Source organism: Mastomys coucha, unplaced genomic scaffold, assembly GCF_008632895.1.
Source record: "Mastomys coucha isolate ucsf_1 unplaced genomic scaffold, UCSF_Mcou_1 pScaffold14, whole genome shotgun sequence".
Taxonomy (NCBI): domain Eukaryota; kingdom Metazoa; phylum Chordata; class Mammalia; order Rodentia; family Muridae; genus Mastomys; species Mastomys coucha.
Window position 1 is genome coordinate 113,973,681 of NW_022196896.1, and position 20,798 is coordinate 113,994,478.

Genomic DNA, 20,798 nt, shown 5'->3' on the forward strand with positions numbered 1-20,798 from the left:
TTGTTCTCTTCGTCTGCTTCGCTCATCTGCAATTGCTTTTATTACTGCAGTTCATTTAATGAGAGGAGAGCGTTTGGAGCCAGATGGTGACGTTAGTTCAATCTGGACGACTCTAATGGAAGTGAGTTCAAACCAGGTTAAAAGTAATGGAATTACAAATTCCAGTGGTCATTGTCTCATGGTATTATGCTCTGGGTATTTGCTATTCACCAGAAGTTAGTGCCAGCTTCAAATGAAAGACCTGAAATACAACTGAGTGAGACCTGGTGCGCTCATACACTCACGCATTCAATGCATGCTTCATTACGCTCCATATCACAAACACGGCCATTGTGATTTCTGAACCATGGCCTCTGTAGTGTACTGGAGGTGGCAGGCAGAGCCAAGCAGACAGGCACAATCGCCCTGCGTGTGTGCAGTCTCTAGGAAGCGAGGGAGCTGGCATAGAGAGAGGGAGGGCGCGGGATTTTGAGGGCCCAGGAAAGGAATAGATGCACAACCACTTTAAAGTCACCATTTTGTTGAGTCCACAATTATGTCCCCTCCCCCAAAGAATGAAATGCAAAGAGAGAAGATAAACATCATACAGGGAGACCCAAGCCTCTCAGAATGTCTCCTGCTGTGGGGTAAAGTCCCCCGGAGAGGTCCAAACTTCAAAAGTAGCCTCAGCCTGGAATTTTTCCACAGGAAAAGTCAGCAGTAAATATTGACACCGGAATCAATCATCTCTACTGAGGTTCCAGCTTGCTCCAGCCAGCCAGGGGCAGCTAGGTCGCAGGTGACAAGGAAAAGACAGCCACCCTTGGGAAAGAGCTGTCATCCAGAAGCCTGTAGAGAGCCCATCTCCCTGGCTCTGGGTCGCAGTCCTCAGGATGGAGCAGGCAATTCTGAAGACGCTGGTTCTGTTGGTGCTGGGCACGCACTACTGGTGTGCCTCAGGTAAAGGACACGTGCCGCCAGAGAGCTGGCCACCAGCTCTAGGTGATCACCGCCCTCTCGGTGCCTCATCTTCTCTCACTGTGGCCTGTGTGCTTGCTGTCCAGGTTTCCCGGTGTACGACTACGACCCCTCGTCTCTGCAGGAAGCTCTCAGTGCCTCCGTGGCAAAAGTGAACGAGCAATCCCTGAGTCCCTACCTGTTTCGGGCAACCCGGAGCTCCTTAAAGAGAGTAAGTGGATGGAGACACCTCCCCGAGCCTTTTTTTTTTTTTTTTTACCATCCCTGTCTTGTCTTCGCTTACTTTGTTGAGTTGATTATTTTTACTTTTCTGTTTACAATGATCACAGCCCATCCTCTTCCATGCTGATTTTTTAGACTGAGAAGGGATTTAATTAAAATTTTTTTTTCAAAGCTTCCTGGGACATCTGATTCTCCCCTCCGTGTTTTCCCTCTGACCTTGGCTTCTCTCTGTGTGTGTCCTGGTTTGGGGTGAAGATCCCAGAAGCCCCTGTGATACTGTTTGATTGGGAGGTGCTGCCTAGTGAGAAAGAGTCCCTCTTCCCACTCAGCGTTGGGCTCTCGGGGTTTATAGGAAAGAAACGCCGGCTTCTGAGTCCAAGAAACCCACCCGCTTTCGTCGACTTGATAGTGCTGTTTCCCGATCACGAAGAGAAGTCAGGAAAGCGGCATTATCTTGGGCCGGCCGTGACTCACTGTGGCCAAAGTGAGGGGGAAGTGGAGCGGGATCATAGAGAAGCCTTTCTCCTTCCTGCTCCCTGAGGAGTCTCACTGTCTTCTTATTGGCTTAAAGTGGCTCACAGGAAGGTAGGGGGCAGAAATGAGGAAGAAACAGAGCAGACAAGCTCATGGAGACAAGAGTGGTGCCATGTGGTCAAGTGGCCAGCAGCCACCACCTCCACACTGAGGCCACATGGTCGCCCCTACTGGCCACTCCCTTCTCCACCCTATTCTAATCCACCACCTCTTAACACTGAGCTGCTCCTCTTACACGCAGCTGCTTCTCAATAGCATACACACTTCATTGTCCCAGCTTGCTGCATGTAGAACATGTCCCCTTTGAAGACACTGGTTCCAAGTTTTCTTCCTCCCACCCCCCAAAGCAAAGCAAATACATCGCTTAGGTTGCCTTTTCTAGCTGGATAACTGGTTGTGAAGGTGTAGGCTGAGCTATAGTGAGGCACCAGCCCCGCCCAGTACCAGACTGTTGGGGTTCACACTGAGTACTCTGGGAGGGAGGCACTTGGAGGTGGGTGTAGGCAGCTGCTTAGCCAATGGCCAAGCCGCTTCTGGGAGAAAGCCACATCAGAATGAAGCTGCCTCTTCCTCCCACCCTGCTTTTGCTAGCACCCAGGCCACACTCCGCTGGCACCTAATGCAGTCTTCTTAGACTGTTGTAGAACCTACAGCGTCTTGCCAAAATTACAGATCAACAGTTTAAATTCATTTGCAATTTAGCTATTGCTCACTACAGAGTGAAACAGTTCACTTAGTAGGGGTACAAGGACAGATCCAGAGAGCAGTGACCTGGGACACTGTGGTAACCAGTGAGACACGGCTGACACAGCATAATCTGATGGATGTGTGTCCATCTATAGTCATATGGGCCTGGCCCCAGGCCATGTACTTAAAGATAAGCCACTTACAGATGACCCATGTGATCCTAGCAGATGCTTAGTGTGACACTTCCTGTCTCTGTGTTGACCCCCAACACCCGGCCTGCCTGTTCCTGATCCCCCTTTGCTCTTCCCCATCATTTGAGTCTATTGTTCAAGCTGCAGTCTCTATGGTCTCTCCTTGAGCTTAGCATTCCATAATGTCACAGGAAACAACTGCAAGCCTACTGAACAGAGATAGCCTTTACCCTACGTCGCAGTATTCTGTTCCTTGTTCTTCCTCTATGTGAGACAGACTCCCTCACTAGTTGGGATGGTCTTTTTGTTTCTGCAACCCCTTACAACCCCACCAGGGAATGAAGATACCTGACAAAAGGAGCAGCAAGGCAGTAAAGTGTGGAGGGCTTCTTTTGGCCGCTTGCGGTCAAATGAGAGGAGAGATGGTTAGCATAAAGACAGCGTTTGTAATCTGAATGGAAACAGGATACAAGATTCTGGAACTCTAGCCCTCTAGCCTCATCATGGGAAGAATGAAAACCTGAGTCTGAGAGGGAAGGCTAAGGGTCTGGTCCACAGCTGTAGGCAACAGAAATTACTGTGGGTGGAAAGAAGCCCAGGTTGGCTCTTCATTCTGTAATGACTTCCCACGACTGACAAGACCTCGATTTGTCTGACATTCCCCATCTCTCTAGCATTGCAGTAAATGGCCCCTCCTCCTCACACTGCTCTGACTACATGGGCCAGACTTTGTCCTGGGACACTGGGCTCCGCTTTTTCCTCACACAATGAGCCCTCATCGTCTGGGTCTCTGTTTACATTTTTCCTCTTCTGGAAGGTTCCACTGAGTCTTTTATAACTCAGCTACTTCCTCCCTTCTCTCCCATTTCCTTGTACTCACTGCATTCTTCGCACTAACTACCCGAATGATCTTTAATTTTCTTACAAGCATCTATTGGGGACGTACCCACTCTGTTATCACAGCTGCCTGATGACTTTTCTGGTCTGTCTCAGGTGCCCGGTGCACAGGAGAGAGCTTGGTATATCACAACATCCCCTGTCCTCAGACCACCCAGGTTTTTTCAGGAAGTTTGAAAGGTTTCCCAGGATGCCATCGTTGGTGGGAAGAATTAGAAAAAGATGTAGATTCAGTCATAGGTCAACGTGCTCAACCAGGAGATGGCTTCTAGCTCATTTTCTTACTGGTAGATATGTGTGATGCCTTCATTTAGAAAATGTCACTCCAAGTCCATGCACTTGATTCTTGTTGTTTTGTGGGACTGAACTTGCAAAGACTAAGATCATGGCTCCTGGGAGAGATTCAGAGTGAGGTTCCCAAGAGTCTTGGGGCACAATACTTTCATTGACACTTTCAATATACAGCCTTGATATTGTGAGTTCTTGCTTATTGGTACCTAATATAATATACATTGTAGACTCATTAACAGTGAACTCACTGCCCACAGACCTGGGAGTCCCACCCAAAGAACTCTTATTGAATGCATGTATTTTTCTACATAAGGCACATCACAGTCTCTTATTCTTGATGCCAGAGAGCTTCTAGCACTAGCTTGGGGACTAAGATGATCCAATGAAAGCTCAGCAATGCCGATCACAAGTTTCCCAACAGAGTGCAAGCCACCATGTTCTGTGTACAAAATGGAACAAGATGGCAGAACACCTGGCCTCCCCCTTCCCTTCACTTGAGGACATGTACATTGGGTCACTCAAAGTCATCACTAGTTTAGGAGCTACAAACAATATTTGGTGTCTAAGTGAGCTCAGAAATATGGACTCTGAGTACCAAGAAGGAATATCAGTGTAAATCTTTGAAAGCAATGTTGGCATTGTTGTGAAGGCATACATTCTGTTGCTCCTTTCCATGTCCTTCCTCCCTCTCTTCCTTCCCCTCTCCATTCCATTTGCTGTTATTTTGGCTCAAGAACTCTCTCTATAGGCCAGGTTTGGCATTTCTCTATAGGCCAGGCTGGCCTCAAGCTAGGAGCCTCCTGGCTCAGCCTTCCAAGTGCTGGGGTTGGAGGAGTGCCTGCCACACTCAGCTTCTTTGGTTCCACTGTTCTCAGGGTTACATGGCTTTTCTCTATGGGCTTTCAGTCTGAGTGCATGCCACTGCATGGATACCAAGATGACACATAGCTTTCCCAGTGAGCAGGTGACCCTGTCTGTGGTTTCTCATTGGGCAAGAAAAAAAAATCGTATCTGCTACCATGAAGCTCTGAAATGTGTCTAATGAGAATTCACGCTTTGCTTTTGTGAAGGTCAATGTCCTGGATGAAGACACATTGGTCATGACCTTAGAGTTCAGTGTTCAGGAAACTACATGTCTTAGAGGCTCTGGAGATTCTTCCACCTGTCCCTTCCAAAGGGGCTACTCTGTGGTAAGTGACCCAGCAAGAAATGCAAGGGAGAACCTCACTACGTCCATGACCATGAGTGGATCAGGGGTCACCAAAGGAGCTTGGCCATTGCCTGTCTGCCATTCGGGCACATATCTGATCACCACGGCATTTCCTGGCATGGGCCATGTGCTCTGGGACTGAGGGAGTGAGATCTTGAGCTGGGGAATCTGACCCAAAATACTTTCAGCCAAGTGAATGGCTTTCTGAAGTCCCATTGCAGAGGGAATAATTTTGTTATTTCTCTCATAAAATTTCAACAGGATTCTGTTTTGCAGAGGATGTCACATGTATGTACTTCTAACCAAACCTTAGGACCAAAGGATTTATCCATATATAGGGGTGTGTGCATGTGTATATATATATACACACACATATATATACACACACACATATATATGTATATATATGTATATATATACACACACACATATATATGTATATATATGTATATATACACACACGTATATATGTATATATAGGTATGAGTATGTATATATACATGCCATATAGTTAAATATATGACATCTTTTCCACTTGTTTCTGATAAAGCAAGAATGGATTCCAGACAGCCCTTTGTACTCACAAGGAAAGGCAGGCTTTTCTCGGAGACCGGAATTAAACTCATATAGGTAGTTAAATATTCCCTTTTTTGTTGTTTAGTTCTGCAGAGTGTTCACTTTGGAAAACGGAACCACTCCGTGAATCCCTCCCTTCTGCCTCATTTGGCAAGCCCTGCAGTTTATTGTCCAGAGTCTCACCCCTCCCACAGGGTCTTGAAGAAGCAACTCATGACTCTGTCTTTTCTAGCCAACGGCTGCTTGCAGGAGCACTGTGCAGATGTCCAAGGGACAGGCAAAGGATGTGTGGGCTCACTGCCGCTGGGCGTCCACATCCGAGTCCAACAGCAGTGAGGAGGTATGATGGGGCCCTGTCTCCTTCTGGCTATGTCTGGGGGTGGTCTGTGAAAGCTGAGCTATTTGATAAGACAACTGGAACACCATTCAGACACTGGTAGACAGAATTCTGCTCACATAGCTGGATTCCCCCTGGAACAACTACAGGCTCATTTTCCATAATCTTTACTTCTTTGCACTGCCTCCCCCTCCCCCCACCCAAGCACCTGCAAACACAAAACACAGCAACAGAGCTCTCACATCGATGGGAACAAGAGATAGTTCATTTTGGAGCTAAATCTGAGTGGCCTTAGCCTGAGAGCATAGATTTCGATTACCCCACATGCTATGTCCCAGCACGATAGCTTGCTATTAATTTCATGATTTCATAGGAAGAATGCAATTAAAGTGTAAAAATCAAGGCATTTTCAAGTGTGTTTGCAGAAATTTCATGTAGGTAGGTAACAGCAAAGAGGGAAACTGCTATAGGCCATAGAGGTATCAGAGGTTATTTTTGGGAGCTAGGGATCTGTACATTCCCAAATGGACTCGACTTGATGATCACAGGATGTTCAGTTATGTAGAGAGGTGGCAGTAAAGGACTATCAGGGGCTAAGATATCCCAGGTAAGTTGATCCAAGGCTGAGACTTTCTAGCTCTTCACAATCACCATTTTTCAACCAGTCTGTCAGTGCTGGTCAGGGTTGAGTAGTTCTGGGGCTCTCAACCTGTGAGTCATGACCCCTTTCACAGGGGCCATGTAAGACCATCAGAAAAACATAAATATTTACGTTATGATCCATAACAGTAACAAGTTACAGTTATGAAGTAGCAACAAAAATAGTTTTGTGGTTGGGGGGGGGGTCACCACCACATGAAGAACCGTATTAAAGGATTGCAGCATTAGAAAGGTTGAGAGCCGCTGCTCTTGGGGATAGAGAGAATCAATCTCTATCTGTCTGTCTATCCTCCTTCTCTGTCTCTCTCTCCCTTCCTCCCCTTAACCCAGCCCTCCCCTCTCTCCCTCTGTTCAAAGCTGTTTGTTAGATATGCATCCTAGGACAGGATACTTGACCTTCATTTAACCTCCCTGATTTTCAACTTCTTCATCTGTTAAATGCTGAATAATGAAGACACCATTAATGGGATTTTTAGGGCAAAGGCCTGGGCTCCAGTTCCAACAGGCTAGTAGTAACCCATTCCAATAAGCCAGCTTAAAAATAATGAACAACACAGAAAGATTTATTTAATGGGGCCGCATTGAGAAGAGCTATAGACAAAAAAGTCTAGTGACCGCTGCCCCCCAAGTCCATCTTTTGAGTCTAGACATGAGTCTTAGATTTAGAGAAAAAATGGGGCAGGAGGTTAGAGGTATGCATTAGTAAACAATTCTTATCCTTGAGTCCCCCATCATTATTTTATCCCCAATATGTCTTATGCTGGTTAATAAATTGATAATCTATTAATCATTGTCTTTGCCCAAAGGAACTGGCCTAGTTCCTATACTGGATGACTTCTGCTCCAGGATAATTGATCTAGGGAGTCAGGGTGGGATGGGGGATCCCTCAAAGTTTTGATCCTCCTGGAATCGAAAGTTTAGGATACTGATTTTTCTTTGAGCCTTCAATCCTGAAGGGGAATGAGCTAGGTCAGATAACCACATCTGGAGTGACTGGCGTGCTATTCAATAGGATAAACAAGTGACACAAAGTCTTTCTTCTTGCTTTTAGTTACCCTGTGGGCCCAAATGAGGCCTGAATGGATGTGAAATATCAGCTCCAGGGTCTGATGTATAACAAATGCTAAGTCGGTAGCAGAAGCCTGTTTGCCCCTGATTGCCTTAGAGATTTGTGTTAGTTACTTTACTGGTTGCTGAGACAAAAACAAGGGTCGGGTGTGTGTGGGGGGGGCATTCATTTGGGTTCACAGTTTGAAAGCACAGCCCATCATAGCAGCAAGGACAGTTTTAGCTGTGGCAGCAGGAGCATGTGGTGCTGGTCACACAGTGTCTGAAGTCAGAGAACAGAAAACAGAGATAGAGAGAGGGAGAGAGAGAGAGGAGAGAGAGAGAGAGAGAGAGAGAGAGAGAGAGACAGAGACAGAGAGAGACAGAGACAGAGACAGAGAGACAGAGAGAGAGGGAGAGGGAGAGAGAGAGGGAGAGAGACAGAGAGAGAGACAGAGAGAGAGAGGGAGAGGGAGAGAGACAGACAGAGACAGAGGAGAGAGAGAAGAGGGAGGGAGGGAGGGAGAGAGAGAGAGAGAGACAGAGACAGAGACAGAGAGACAGAGAGAGAGAGGGAGAAGGAGAGAGAGAGCAGCTTGCTTTTTATCTGCCTGGACCCCCAGGCCATGGGACCATACCACTTGCATTTAGAGTAGATCTTCTCACTTAAACCTCTTCATAGACTTCCCAGGAGGTGTGTCTCCTAGGTAATTCCTAATTCCATTAACAACCAACTTTAGCCATGACAAAGTGGTCTGCAATATTACTATGAAATCAATACATCTGTGACTTGGTGTCACCTTTCTTCCTTGACTGCTTTCCATACTAGACCTCATCTCCTGAGGCTGAGGGATATTCATTTTCATCTGCCTCATTTATAATTGATACCAGATAGGTGCTCAATAAATACTTGTTAATAGAACACAAGAAAGTTAGGAAAGAAATGGTTGGGAATAGAGCATAAAGGACTTTTCTAGATTCCAATGGTTGGATTAACATTGCAGTTACATCATTTGCTCATTTATTCTGGGATAATATTTTTGACAGGTGTTTACATCTTTCCCACTGTTGTGCCGCTGTATGGAATAACTTTTTCCATGTCTTCTACTTTCATTCAATTTTCCAAGAGAGAACCCTATTATGAAGATTATACTAAAAGCATATAAAACTCCAACTTCAAGAACTGCACATGAGCATTAGTGCTGTCTATGGAGTTGGCACAGCCACCCCTTGGCTGTTTCATCATGAAGTGTATTTTAGGATTAGAAAGTCATGAAACCAATGGCCAGAGACCTCAGGGTCACATGGGGATATCTTCCCAGGGCAGAGAAGAGAAACACTGTTGACTGATCTCAGTCACACTGCCAACTTCCGAGAGTTAACCTCCCAGTCAATTTCTGAGCTTTGTCAGGAGCTGTAGCTTGAATTTATTCTTTTTTTGCTGCTAAATACCAAGGGTCCCTTTCCTGGACTGTCTGAGTTAAACTCTCTGACGTAACTGGGACATATGGTCCAGCTAATTCAGAAATGACCAGGACCAGAGGAGGCTAGGTTATGCGCCTCTCCTTCAGAGTCATTTTATCATTTATTTTATATATGTTTTCTATGTTTACTGTGATTTTTTTGTGTGGTACTAGGGACAGGATGCAGGGGAATTTTGTTACTGCTGGTGTTCTGGCTTATATGGAGGCTAGTAGGGAACTATATGAGGTTGGGGCTAACCACACTCCAATCTCTTTGATGTTGGGGATTGGACCCAGAGTTGTGTGCCTGCTGGGCAAGTGTTCTACTGACCAAGCTACATTTCAGCCCCATCTTCTTCCTATCACGAAGCAAAACTATAGCTACATACTCACATCCTTGGTACTCAAGAAGCAAAGGGGGTATTTAATCTCTAGCTGAAGTCAGAGAAACCTTTGGCCATTGCTCTCCTTGGCCTGGCTAAGGTCATGTGCCTCTCCTACAGATACCATTTTCCTCTTTGTTTGTACATATATTTTCAATATATACCGTGATTATTATTTTTGTGTGGTGTTAGAAATGGGATGCAGGACTTCCCATCTCTATGTGCTCTGCCACTGAGCTACATCCTTAGCCCCTTAATGTAATTTTTTTTCTTTCATTTTTAAGCAATACCACTCAGCTACAGTTGCCATGTCATATGATCTTGTACACATGTACAGTTCATAGGGTTGGGGTATGTTTGCATGGTGGTGGTCATGTGGCTACCGCTATTGATATTCAGAACACACTCATCATATGGAGAGGAGGCTCCTGAGATGAATCCTTCCCTAGTCTACATTCTCCCACCCCTAGCAAATACAGACCTGCTCTCTGCATCCACGGTGTCTTCCATCCTGCTCATTTCACATAAATAGCCCCATATAACATGTGCCCATTGTGACTAGCTTGTGTCACTTAGCCGGATGTCTTGCACACTCATGCATGCCATAGAATTATAAACACGTTTGTGTGAAATATAGAAAAGGGTATGAAGATGCCTCATTCCTTTTTATTCTGAAATAATTTTCCGTTGTGTGGATATGGTATATGTGATTTATCTGTGCACTAGCCAGTCAACATGTGAGATGCTTATATGTATTGGCTATTATCAATGGTGGTGCTGGAAACATTTGTGCCACAAGTTTCTGGGGAGTAGTTTCTGTTGGAAATAGAGTTGCTGAGTGTGCAGTAACTCTTAACTCTTAGCATCTTGAAGAACTTCCAAACTGGGTCCCATAGCAGCTGCTCTATTTCACATTCTCAGCAGCAATGTGTGAAACTGCCTGCCTGCCTGCCCTCCGTCCTTCTCTCCTTGTTTCTCTTTCTCTTGTTCTCTCTCTCTTTCTTTCTTTTCTTCTTTCTTCCTTTTTTCCTTTCTTTCCTTTTCCTTTTTTCGTGAGGCAGGATCTTGCTAATATAATCTGGATGATCTTAGTATGTGTCTTAGTCAGGGTTTCTATTCCTGCACAAACATCATGATCAAGAAGCAAGTTGGGGAGGAAAGGGTTTATTCAGCTTACACTTCCCCATTGCTGATCACCAGAGGAAGTCAGGACTGGAACTCAAGCAGGTCAGGAAGCAGGAGCAGAGGCCATGGAGAGAGATGTTCCTTGCTGGCTTGCTTCCCCTGGCTTGCTCAGCCTGCTCTCTTATAGAACCCAAGACCTCCAGCCCAGGGATGGCACCACCCACAAGGGGCCCTACCCCCTTGGTCACTCATTGAGAAAATGCCCCACAGCTGGGTCTCATGGAAGCACTTCCCCAACTAAAGCTCCCTTCTCTGTGATAACTCCAGCCTGTGTCAAGTTGACACACAAAACCAGCCAGTACAGTATGTAACCCAAGTTAGCCTTGAACCATGTGACTTTTGGCCTCCTCCCTCCCTTCTCTCACCTTCCTTCCTCCCTTCCTCCCTTTCTTCCTTCTTTCCTTGCTTGCTTGCTCCTGACCCTTCTTTTCTTTGTGGGGAGGGCAAGGTCTCATTTTATAGCCCAGGCTAGTCTTGAACTCACGGCCTCCCAGTCTCTAGCACTAGACTGCTTGGATTCAGGCCTACACCATTGCACCTGTTTTCCATGTGTTATCATCCTTTTACATTATTTTAATTAATTCATTTGTTTGTTTATTTTATGTGAATTTGTATTTTGACTGCATGTATGTCTGTACATAATGTGTGCCTGGTGCCTGAGGAAGCCAGATTTTAGTTCCAGATGTTTGGTTTTTTTTTTTAATTAAATGTTTTCTTATTTACAATATCTCCTTTCCCAGGTTTCCCTCTAAAAAAGAAAGAAAGAAAGAAAGAAAGAAAGAAAGAAAGAAAAAATAAAATGAAATAAGAAAAAAATAAAATAAAAAAAATAAAAATAAACAATCCCCTGTCCCTTCCCCCCAAAAATTCCAGATGGTTTTAAGCTGCCGTGTGGATGCTGGGAATTGAACCTGGGTCCTCTGGAGGAGCAGCAGTGCTCTAAATCACTGGGCCATCTCTCCAGCCTCTTTCTGTCCTACTGTGCTTCCTTGAATATACATATTAGATACCATTCAGAGGTATCTTTATCTCTGAATGCATTATATATCTGAGCCTTTTATGTAGCATTTACAGTTTTCTTTTTTCATCCTGATGCTTAAACTTCTTTAGATGATTTTTGGGGACATGGCAAGATCCCACAGACGAAGAAATGATTATCTACTTGGTAAGTTGATTTCTGTTACCTTAATAGCATTTGGTTTTACTTCATACGGCTTCCTAACACAGTCCTTCTGGTAATCATTTAAAGCTGGATATGTCTAGTTTTTCTACAGATAACCTTTGAACAATTAAAGTCATTGCAGAAAAGCCAACAGCTGGCTTTACTTTTACCCCCGTCTAATCTCACTGGGTAGTGACGCAACCATTCACTTACATATCTCTACAGAGTTCTACATAAAGGCTCTCATCCAGTGGTCCCACAAGTCTGAAGGTCGGGATGGTCAAAGTCAGTTTCCCCATTCTGGTCTGTTTCTATCACTGGGATAAAATATACAATCAAAAGCAGCCTGGGAGGAAAGGGCTTATTTGTCTTACGAATCTCATCTTCAGTTCATCATGAAGGGAAATCAGGCTAGGATTCTGAAGGCAGGAACTGAAGCAGAGGCCATGGAGGAGCGCTGCTCTCTAGATCTTGCTCAGCCTGGTGTCTAAGGCGATCCGGGACCACCTGCCCAGGGTAATAGCACCCACAGTGGTCTGAGCCCTCCCACCTCAATCATCAATCGAGAAAACGTCCCACAGACTTGTGTAGGGGCATTTAGTTAGTCAAGGTTCTCTCTTCTCAGATGACATAACTTATGTCAAGTTGACAAAAATAAAACAAAAACAAAAGCAAAAAAATCCCCAATCAGCATGCCAATTAAGAAAGCCTCATACTTAAGCACGTTTGTTCTCCCTTCATGCACCATCCAAGGTGTAGGGTCTAGCGTGTGGTTCTGCGCCTAATCAGGGTAGACTCAGCGGTCTCCAGTCACGTGACTGGCACTCACATCATGGTCTATCGTGATGTCTCCGTTGGGCGATAAGAGTCTTCATTCCCCCTTCCCTGTACAATGTTTAACTGTAAATGCCATATGTGTGCTACCATTTAGAAGCCATTTATAAAAAAAAAATGTTTCTGATGAGTTTTCCTAGTGCTGTTAATGTCAGTAAAACTCTCTGCTGTCCTATGCTGCTCCTGTTTAAGGAGGATATCCGCGGTGTCCGTTCTACAGTTGCAGTTCTGAAGTGGGTGGAGTGGTCTGGCCTCATGATTGTTAATGCGTTACAGGTTTTCTTTCTGATGAATCTAGAAATGAACAATTCCATGACCGGTCACTTGGTAAGTGGTCTGTTTCCTTCTGTAAGATGCCACTAGAAACTTGGCTGAGCATCAGGGCCCACACTGAAGCCATTGCATGGGGGACAGACCCTGGATTAAGAAACCATTTCAACCAACAAGAACACGAACGCATACACTCGCTTTGTAATCAGGAAAGGGTAACTTGGAGGCCTTTGCTCACAAAAATGATCAGAAATCAAATGCAAAGTCAGCCTAGGAAGTCACCACTTAGCTTTTGTTCTTGTCCATTTTTCTTGTCTTTTTCTTCGTGGCGTTTTCTGGGCAACCTTCTCTCGGACTATCTCCATCCTTTACCGGACTTGACCAGACTTCTCAGTAAATGGAAGAGACTGGGACTTTCCTTGTTCAGTCTCCTGGGTAGCTCTGCACACCCTGTGTTCTCCACTTTTACCCAGAAGAGTCGAGTATGGAGGACACTTGGTGTAAATTGCAGACACAGAGCATATACCCACACTCTCTACCTACTAAGGCTCCTTTAGCCCTCACTTCCAGGCTCTGGCTCCACCGTCTTCTCCCTGACTCCCTGCAGGCTTCTGTAAGGTATTTTTCTCTATTTCTACAGATCCTTTCCCATTCAATGGTCCTATCACCTCTGCAGGCAGGCAAGGGCAAAGTTAGTTTCCCCCTTAAGGGGGCCCTGTACTTGTACATATTTATTCCCCCAGCATTGTCTGAGTTATAGGACCTAGTGTGTGGCGATGTATCCCTGGAAGAGTCAGGACTTGATCTCATCTATGTAGTCAGGGCAGACCTTGTTGTCCCCAGCTGTGTAACTAGGACAAAGATCAGGACTTTGTCCACACTTGTGCATTCTCTACACTGCTTTTCCAGCAATGTGAGATCCACCCTGTATCCAGAGCCCTGCCATAATAATGACACTGAAATTCACACATTAGAGAGCTCTGGGTCTCAACTTCATGCTCCAGTTGGTCCTGTGTGCCAGGAATTAAACCTGAAACATAAGTGTTTAACCCCCCCCCACACACACACACACAAGGCTTGTCCCTTTGGGACAACACAGCTAGCATAGCCATCCCTGCTGCTGACATATTCTTTGGGACAATTCTTTCAGAATGGTCTTCAGAATCCATGGCCTAGTCCTTGCATGTCAGTCACAGTAGCAACTGTTACATCTTGGGTTTTGATTCTGGAAATGGTCAAAAACAGGAATTAAATTGACAGTTCAGACTGATAACCTACATGGGGGCTTTACTCCCAATTGCTGCATACCAACACATTCCCAAATTCTGCATCTTTGACAGCAAACCGTGACTATCTTATAGTTTCTGGGGTTAAGAACACAGGAGCAGGTGAGCTGAGTGTCTCTGTACCACCCTATGAAGTGTTGGTGAGGCAGTTGCTCTCAGCTGATGTTGACTGGGGCCAGAGGATTGGTATTCAAGCTCCTGGCTTGGTTGTTGGAAGGTTCAGGTCCCCATGGGCTTTGTACTGAAAATTCGTTTTTTACTACATAGGTATCTTGACAGGGATGTGTGAGTGTCTTTAAAACATGTCAGATTTCCCCAGTGGTGAGAGACAGGAAGAGAGAGACAGAGACCCAGAGACAGAAAGAGACAGAGACAGAGAACCAGAGACAGAAAGAGACAGAGACAGAGAACCAGAGACAGAAAGAGACAGAGACAGAGAACCAGAGACAGAAAGAGACAGGGACATAGTTAGAAGGAAATACATACACATGCATACACACACACACACACACACACACACATATGCACATGGAGAGACAGAAAGAGACAGACAAGGAAAAAATGTACACAGAAACTGAAAGAGACAGAGACATAGTTAAAAGGAGAGAGAGAGAGACAGAGAGAATACAGTACAGATGTAAATTCTTATGATTAGCCCTCTTGTGTGTGTCAAAAGGCATCTCTAAGCCACCACTTAACCACACTGGGGACTTGGAGCATCATTAATGCAGATGTACAGCTGTCTCTAAGATGCCTCTGAACATGATGATTTCATTTAATTCCACAAATGTGTGTGACAAGCACAGAGCAATTTCCACAGATGCCTGAAAGAGAAATGTGACAGTTCCCGCCCTCGAGGACTTGCAGTTGAGGCTGAGAGTGTGACATGGGCTGTGGAGTGAGAAGTCTGCTCTGGGTACCACTGTGACCCAAAGGGGCTGGAGGCTTGTAGAAGGCAGGAGATGGTGCCTTGGGTGTTCTGTGGGCAGTGAGGACTCATGCTGTGTTTGGCTTGGTCTCATCAATTTATGCCTGACAGAGTCTGCTTCTCCCTTCCATCTTTAGAGATCATCAGGAGGGGACAGCCTCCTGCCCATAGACGGTTCCTGAACCTCCATCGCAGAGCAAGAATAAATTCTGGCTTTGAGTGACATCCTGGAGGTAAGGGATAACACGTATGACTATTTAGAAGCAGAAGGGTCTTAGAGCCAGTGCCATGGCATCCTTGGCAGGCCTTTCAGTGCCCACTCTGTCTTTCTATTGCTTCCTGCCTCCCCCAGACACAGTGCATCCATTTTGTGGTCCCCTATCTTTCCCCCACAGCATTTGCTGTTACTGATATGGCCAAGTTTCTCCACTTTCCAAACCACAAAAAGAATACCCGCTGCATTTCCCAGCCTCTCTACCCCAATGCTGCCCTCCCTCAATCCTCCCCAGGAGGCCCCGTAACATTTTTCATGGAATCCTCTTTGACTTTTCTTTCTTTGTCATCTCAATACTGGTGGCCACTTATACTCCCTCTATTCTTTCTCTTCTCTACCTATTACTCTGTCATCGCTTCCCCTTCCTTGATCATCACTGTCATTGATGTGTAACCTATCTTCAAATGGGTCACACTCTCCCAAGATCTGGATCCTTTTGTCAACTACCTGCTAGGGGCATTGGCCATGGCTGGACTGTGAGATCTGGAAGTTCTGCCAGCTTTCTTTCTTGGTTGATGCTATTGCTACCAACCTCACTTTCTCAACTTATAGATCAGGGGATCATCAATGAACCTTCTCTGTCCTCCCTTGTCTCCTGGCATCTGTGGGATGCAGGATTGTTTGTTGTATTGACATATTTATCTAATATCAGCCAGACATTTTCTTCCCTTGATACTAATGGACTGAATGCATCTGGCCTCAGGCCTCACCCCACACTGCCTGCCTTGTCTGCTGTCCTTGTGTTTGTTCTGGAAAGATGAGGAGACCTTGAGTCTCCACTGCCCTCTGATGTTGACTTGACTTGTGGGCTAAATCAGAGCTGTGCAAAATGCAGACACTGAGCAAAACAGAGTAATGGATTGTACACTTCCCCAACCCCCAGTACTTTGGGGGAATGGTAGACTGAACCCTGATCTGTTAAGCTGTCACCCAGCATGGTGGAGTCTCACCAATATACACACTCTCAGGCCCCCAGGATGAGAGCAAGCAGAATAAGTATTCTGGAAACTCCAAAGAGACTCCATGAAGGAGACACTTAAAAGGAAACTGAAGATACAATTGCAGGAGCTGGAGCCATGGCTCAGAAGTTAAAAGGACTGGTTGCTCTTCCAGAGGACCTGGGTTCGATTCCCAGAACCTACAAGTGGTTCCCAACCATGTGTAACTTCAGTTCCATGGGATCTAGCACCCTCTTCTGACCTCCATGGGCACCAGGCACATGTGTGGACTCGTACACACATGTAGACATTCGTAAATAGAATAAATAAATCTTAAACATTTTAAATTATATTTAAAATGCAATTACAGATGTGGATTCAGGGCATCAATGTTTATAGCACACACACACACATACACACACACACACACACACACACACAAATTACTAGTAAAGCCTCAGCATCCACGTACTCTACATTTTTAAAGAAAACACTTATTTATTTTATGTGTGTGTATGTGGGCATGCCTGGAGCCCTCCTGTGCTGGGAACTGAACCTTGGCTTTCTGCAAGAGCAGCAAGTACTTTTAACCGCTGAGCCATGTCTACAACTCTTTGCATACTTTAGAGCATAAACAACACTGCATGCTTTTGGCACAACCTGAGTGCCGCAGCATAGCTCACAGTGGCCTTACTGCTTCAACTCTGTGCACACCTCTAGCTTTCTTCTTCCCATACCCACCTCGCCCCTGAGCTCCCATGATGCCCGGGTTCAGTTCCCAGCACTTGAATGGTAATTTACAGCCATCTGTAACTCCAGTTCCAGAGGATCCAGTACCCTCTTCTGGTCTCTGAGGGTACCTGGCATACACACATGCACTCAAAGACTCACAGGCTTGTTGAGAGTGGGCTCCAGGGAGCTTCCTGTTACCTTCATCCGGGGCCCTGCATTCAGCCCATGATGCAGGGCACATCCGTGCTAAAGTGCGTTTCTTTTGAGCCGGGATCTTTCACTTCGGGTTTTTGAGAGATGTTTCCCTGAAAGGCAGCTAAGCATGGCATAATTAATTTCAACAACTTACAATGTGAAAGAAGTCAGCTGACATTTTACTAAAATGGGGAGAAAAAAAATCCATTGTGTGTGAAAGATGCAAGTGGCAGACCTTTTTAATCTAAAAATAAAAACCAAGTTCTTGCTGAGATCAAGAAACTCGTCATTTTGAAGAAAGAAACTCATTGTGTTCTTTACATACTTGCGAAAGCTTGCCCCTTGCCCTGTCAAGCATCTGGAGAGAGGAGAGGGGTTTGAGGACGGAATTTTCAGGAGATGAGCGCACTTTGCTTACTAATGATATGATTCCATCAAGTGTGCGTGCGTGTATGTGTCACAATAGAATGGGATCAATCTAACATCTGCGGAGAAACGAATCACCCAAAACACGTGTCTTCAAAAGCGGCCCAGACTGACGGCCAAGTGCAGCAGCCTCTGCCTGCTCATCGATTGTCGCTAGTGTCCCAATTACATCTCTGGCCTCGTGTGACCTTTAGCAGGGCAGGTTTTTGAAACAGCCCACCGTGTTGCCTAGAGCCGTAAAACAAAGCTAGTAATGGCCACACTGTGGTTCTACTGAGGAGGCGGCCCCAGTGTGCTCCGGGCTCAGCTGATCGCTCTCTAAACCACTGCTGCCTCTGACAGGCATCCAGCCCTGAGAGCGAGGCTCAGCACCTGCAAGGATAGTTGGGGTTTTTTTGTTTGTTTGTTTTGTTGGGTTTTTTATTTGTTTATTTTTCTTCCCACTGGACCGTGGACTCTTTGGAGATGCCTTACCTGGCTACCCCTATTGCTTTAGTTCGATGACTAGTGAAGATATATCGAATGTCTATATAAAATTACTTATAAAAAAACAGTTTGGAAAGCCAGGGCCCGGTTCCCTGGTTGGGAAGAGTCTGCTCCTTAGTCTTCGTAGCTGGGACAGGTCTGTCTTGGCAACTGCAGAGTGGCTGGAAGAACCTGAGCTGGGGCCTTTTCCTTTATGCTGCCCTGTGGCTGGTATTGGGATTGTTAGCTTGTGCCTAAGAGCGGCGTCAGAGGCAGCTCTGATAGTGGCTTTGACCCATAAGCCAATGACAAAAGAGATCAGTGCCATGATTTTTCCACATATTCCTTCAGCCAGTGTTGACCACATGTCCTCTCTGCACCCAGGGAGAACACGACTCACAAGTATGCTTATTGCCTTCTTCTCACCCACCATCTTATGTCAATCACATCACATCACGTATCATATCGTATTGTACCATGCCATATCATATCATACCATGCCATATCATATCATACCATACCATACCATATTATATCATACCATACCACGCCACGCCACGCCACATCACATCACTTCACATCACATCGTATCATATCATTATTGTATGTTGGGATTTGGATTCACCTTCTGATGCCTGCTTCCTACACCTCTGTTTTCCTCTTGTGATACATCTCTACATGGAATGTCAATGTTTGAGATGCCTTTGTCATGTACTGAGTGGCACTCTATATATCCTTGCCAAGTAGAGGCAACTCTGCAAGTGTGAGCAGTGTACTTACCACCAACAGCCAGGTGGGGGCACTGTTCCCTAACACCTGAGGCACCTTGGCCCCTGGGGAGTGATTTCATTGTTCAGGTTTCAGACTCACTAGTGAGAATTTCTTGTTATGATGTCCAGAGCCTGCTCACCCATAGAAAGAGCCAGACTCTGCAAAAATAGGGGGTGGAAAACACCGCTGGGGCCCCAGAGGCAAAACCTGATCACACCCCACTCTCCATTCTCCACTTTGCCCTGGCTCTCATTCCTGCCTGCTTTGCATCTCTTCCCAATGCTCTACCAGGTACAGTGACTTCCCATGATTTGAGTGGCTATGTTTTGATGTGTTTGCCTGGGGTCGATCTGATCCATCCCTCCAGGTCGATCTCTCAGCTTAGCAAGCAACATCATGTCACCCATTTCCACTGACTATTCCACTCCAAGCTTAAACCAAAGTTCTTCCTTAGAGAGCTTACCCGTCTCCCTCATGGCTGTGACTAGCATGCCATAGACATCAGTTCAGGCCTCCTTCCTTCTTTGCCCCTCCCCATGTTCTTGGTTCCTCTTCCTAGCTGAATGTGTCCTAGATCTTCCTGGCAGTTCCTCTTGTTGCCCTTGAAGGCTCGGTCACTGAGTCCCCTTAACACAAGTTCCAGGGGGCTCTACTAACCTGAAGGATGCTGTCTGAGCTCCGGAGGACTATGGCATATGGGCAGTGCCCCCACTAGTGTGGTCTCTGTCTGAGAGACCCTGGCCTCACCTTCATCCCCAGGTCCTGTCCAGCTCACCTGAGGGTACCTCACTCACTGCACTGCCCTCTTCAGGGGCTGATTTCCTTGTGTCTCTGTAGTCAGGCATCTGGAGCCTCATTTACCTGCTGTACTACAGCAACATTCATCTTCTCCACTGGCTTATGACTTCAAATATTTGGGGATGTCAATATCGTGTCTTTTTTTTTCTTATCTTTACAACTCTTGATAAATATTCCATACACTCTTGCTTACTGCACAGATTAACTGATGGATGGATGATGGCATAGATTTGTGAAAATTTGGTCACCAGCCCTATATTCTCAGATTGTTACAGCCTCTGGCCAGCCACTGCTTTGATAAGCTCCTCTGTCTCTCATTCAGACTGATGCCTGGCTAGAGCCTCTGCAAGGAGTTTCTCTGGTCTTCCCTGTTTTGAGACATGAGCTCCTTTTCTGTGGCTGTGTCTCTGTCCCCTGATCAGGCTACCTCATCTACCTGTGGTGGTCTAACCTGCCCTTCCTTCTCTCTTGGACAGATTTCATGAAAGAAAGAGAAGCAGAAGCTGAAATGAAGAGAGACATGGAGAATGAACGATGTCTTTTGATAAGCTCCACTCTGCAATAAAGGTCTTTCCCTTCCTGTATGACTCTCTAATTGTCTGGCTTGGAATAGAGCATCACTAAGAAGTATCCAATTTCAGATCAGAGCATCACTAAGTACCTAATTTCAGATGGGAAACTAATGTTAGGAGGCATGAGGAGGATGTTAGGGATGTAGGCTCACAAAGTAACTAGGTTTCAAGTGTTTTCAGCCAATGTACAGAAGATATTAAGGTCTTGTTAAAAGCGAGCAGGCTCAAGCAACCTGTTGTCTTTCTTTGTAAGTCATCATGGCAACTTTTAAGGCAGGAGGAACACTATTCCATATGATACAGCAAGGTGCTACATAACACCATTTGCTCTTTAAACCCCAGAGAATGGATGAGACCGCACCCATCCATGCAATGGGATGTAACTGACCACACAGCAGCCTGGGTCATCAGGTGGAGCAAATGCTGACACAATAGTGCAAGCTGCTAATAACAGAGAAAGGCCTTTGGTTGGAGAACAGGTTACTTTGTACTTTATGCCCTGTGTTT

At 45.7% G+C, this 20,798-nt stretch overlaps 1 protein-coding gene across 1 annotated transcript; it reads left to right on the plus strand.

Annotated features, from left to right (window-relative positions):
• The first annotated feature begins 732 nt into the window (after window positions 1–732).
• Window positions 733–20,300, plus strand: Spp2 (secreted phosphoprotein 2). The gene is made up of 8 exons (XM_031368906.1): window positions 733–939; window positions 1,044–1,168; window positions 4,850–4,969; window positions 5,798–5,905; window positions 11,751–11,805; window positions 12,913–12,963; window positions 15,258–15,353; window positions 20,196–20,300. Exons 1-7 carry the CDS (start codon window positions 873–875, stop codon window positions 15,341–15,343), a joined length of 612 nt encoding a protein of 203 aa, XP_031224766.1. The 5' UTR covers window positions 733–872; the 3' UTR covers window positions 15,344–15,353; window positions 20,196–20,300.
• The last annotated feature ends 498 nt before the right edge of the window (window positions 20,301–20,798 follow it).

Bases quoted from the DNA above. Each gene is read 5' to 3' on its own strand.
- Spp2 (XM_031368906.1), top strand. From the start codon at position 873: ATGGAGCAGGCAATTCTGAAGACGCTGGTTCTGTTGGTGCTGGGCACG. The intron at 1,169-4,849 runs GTAAGTGGATGG...GCTTTTGTGAAG, and splicing joins CCCGGAGCTCCTTAAAGAGA to GTCAATGTCCTGGATGAAGA. The intron at 12,964-15,257 runs GTAAGTGGTCTG...TTCCATCTTTAG, and splicing joins ATTCCATGACCGGTCACTTG to AGATCATCAGGAGGGGACAG.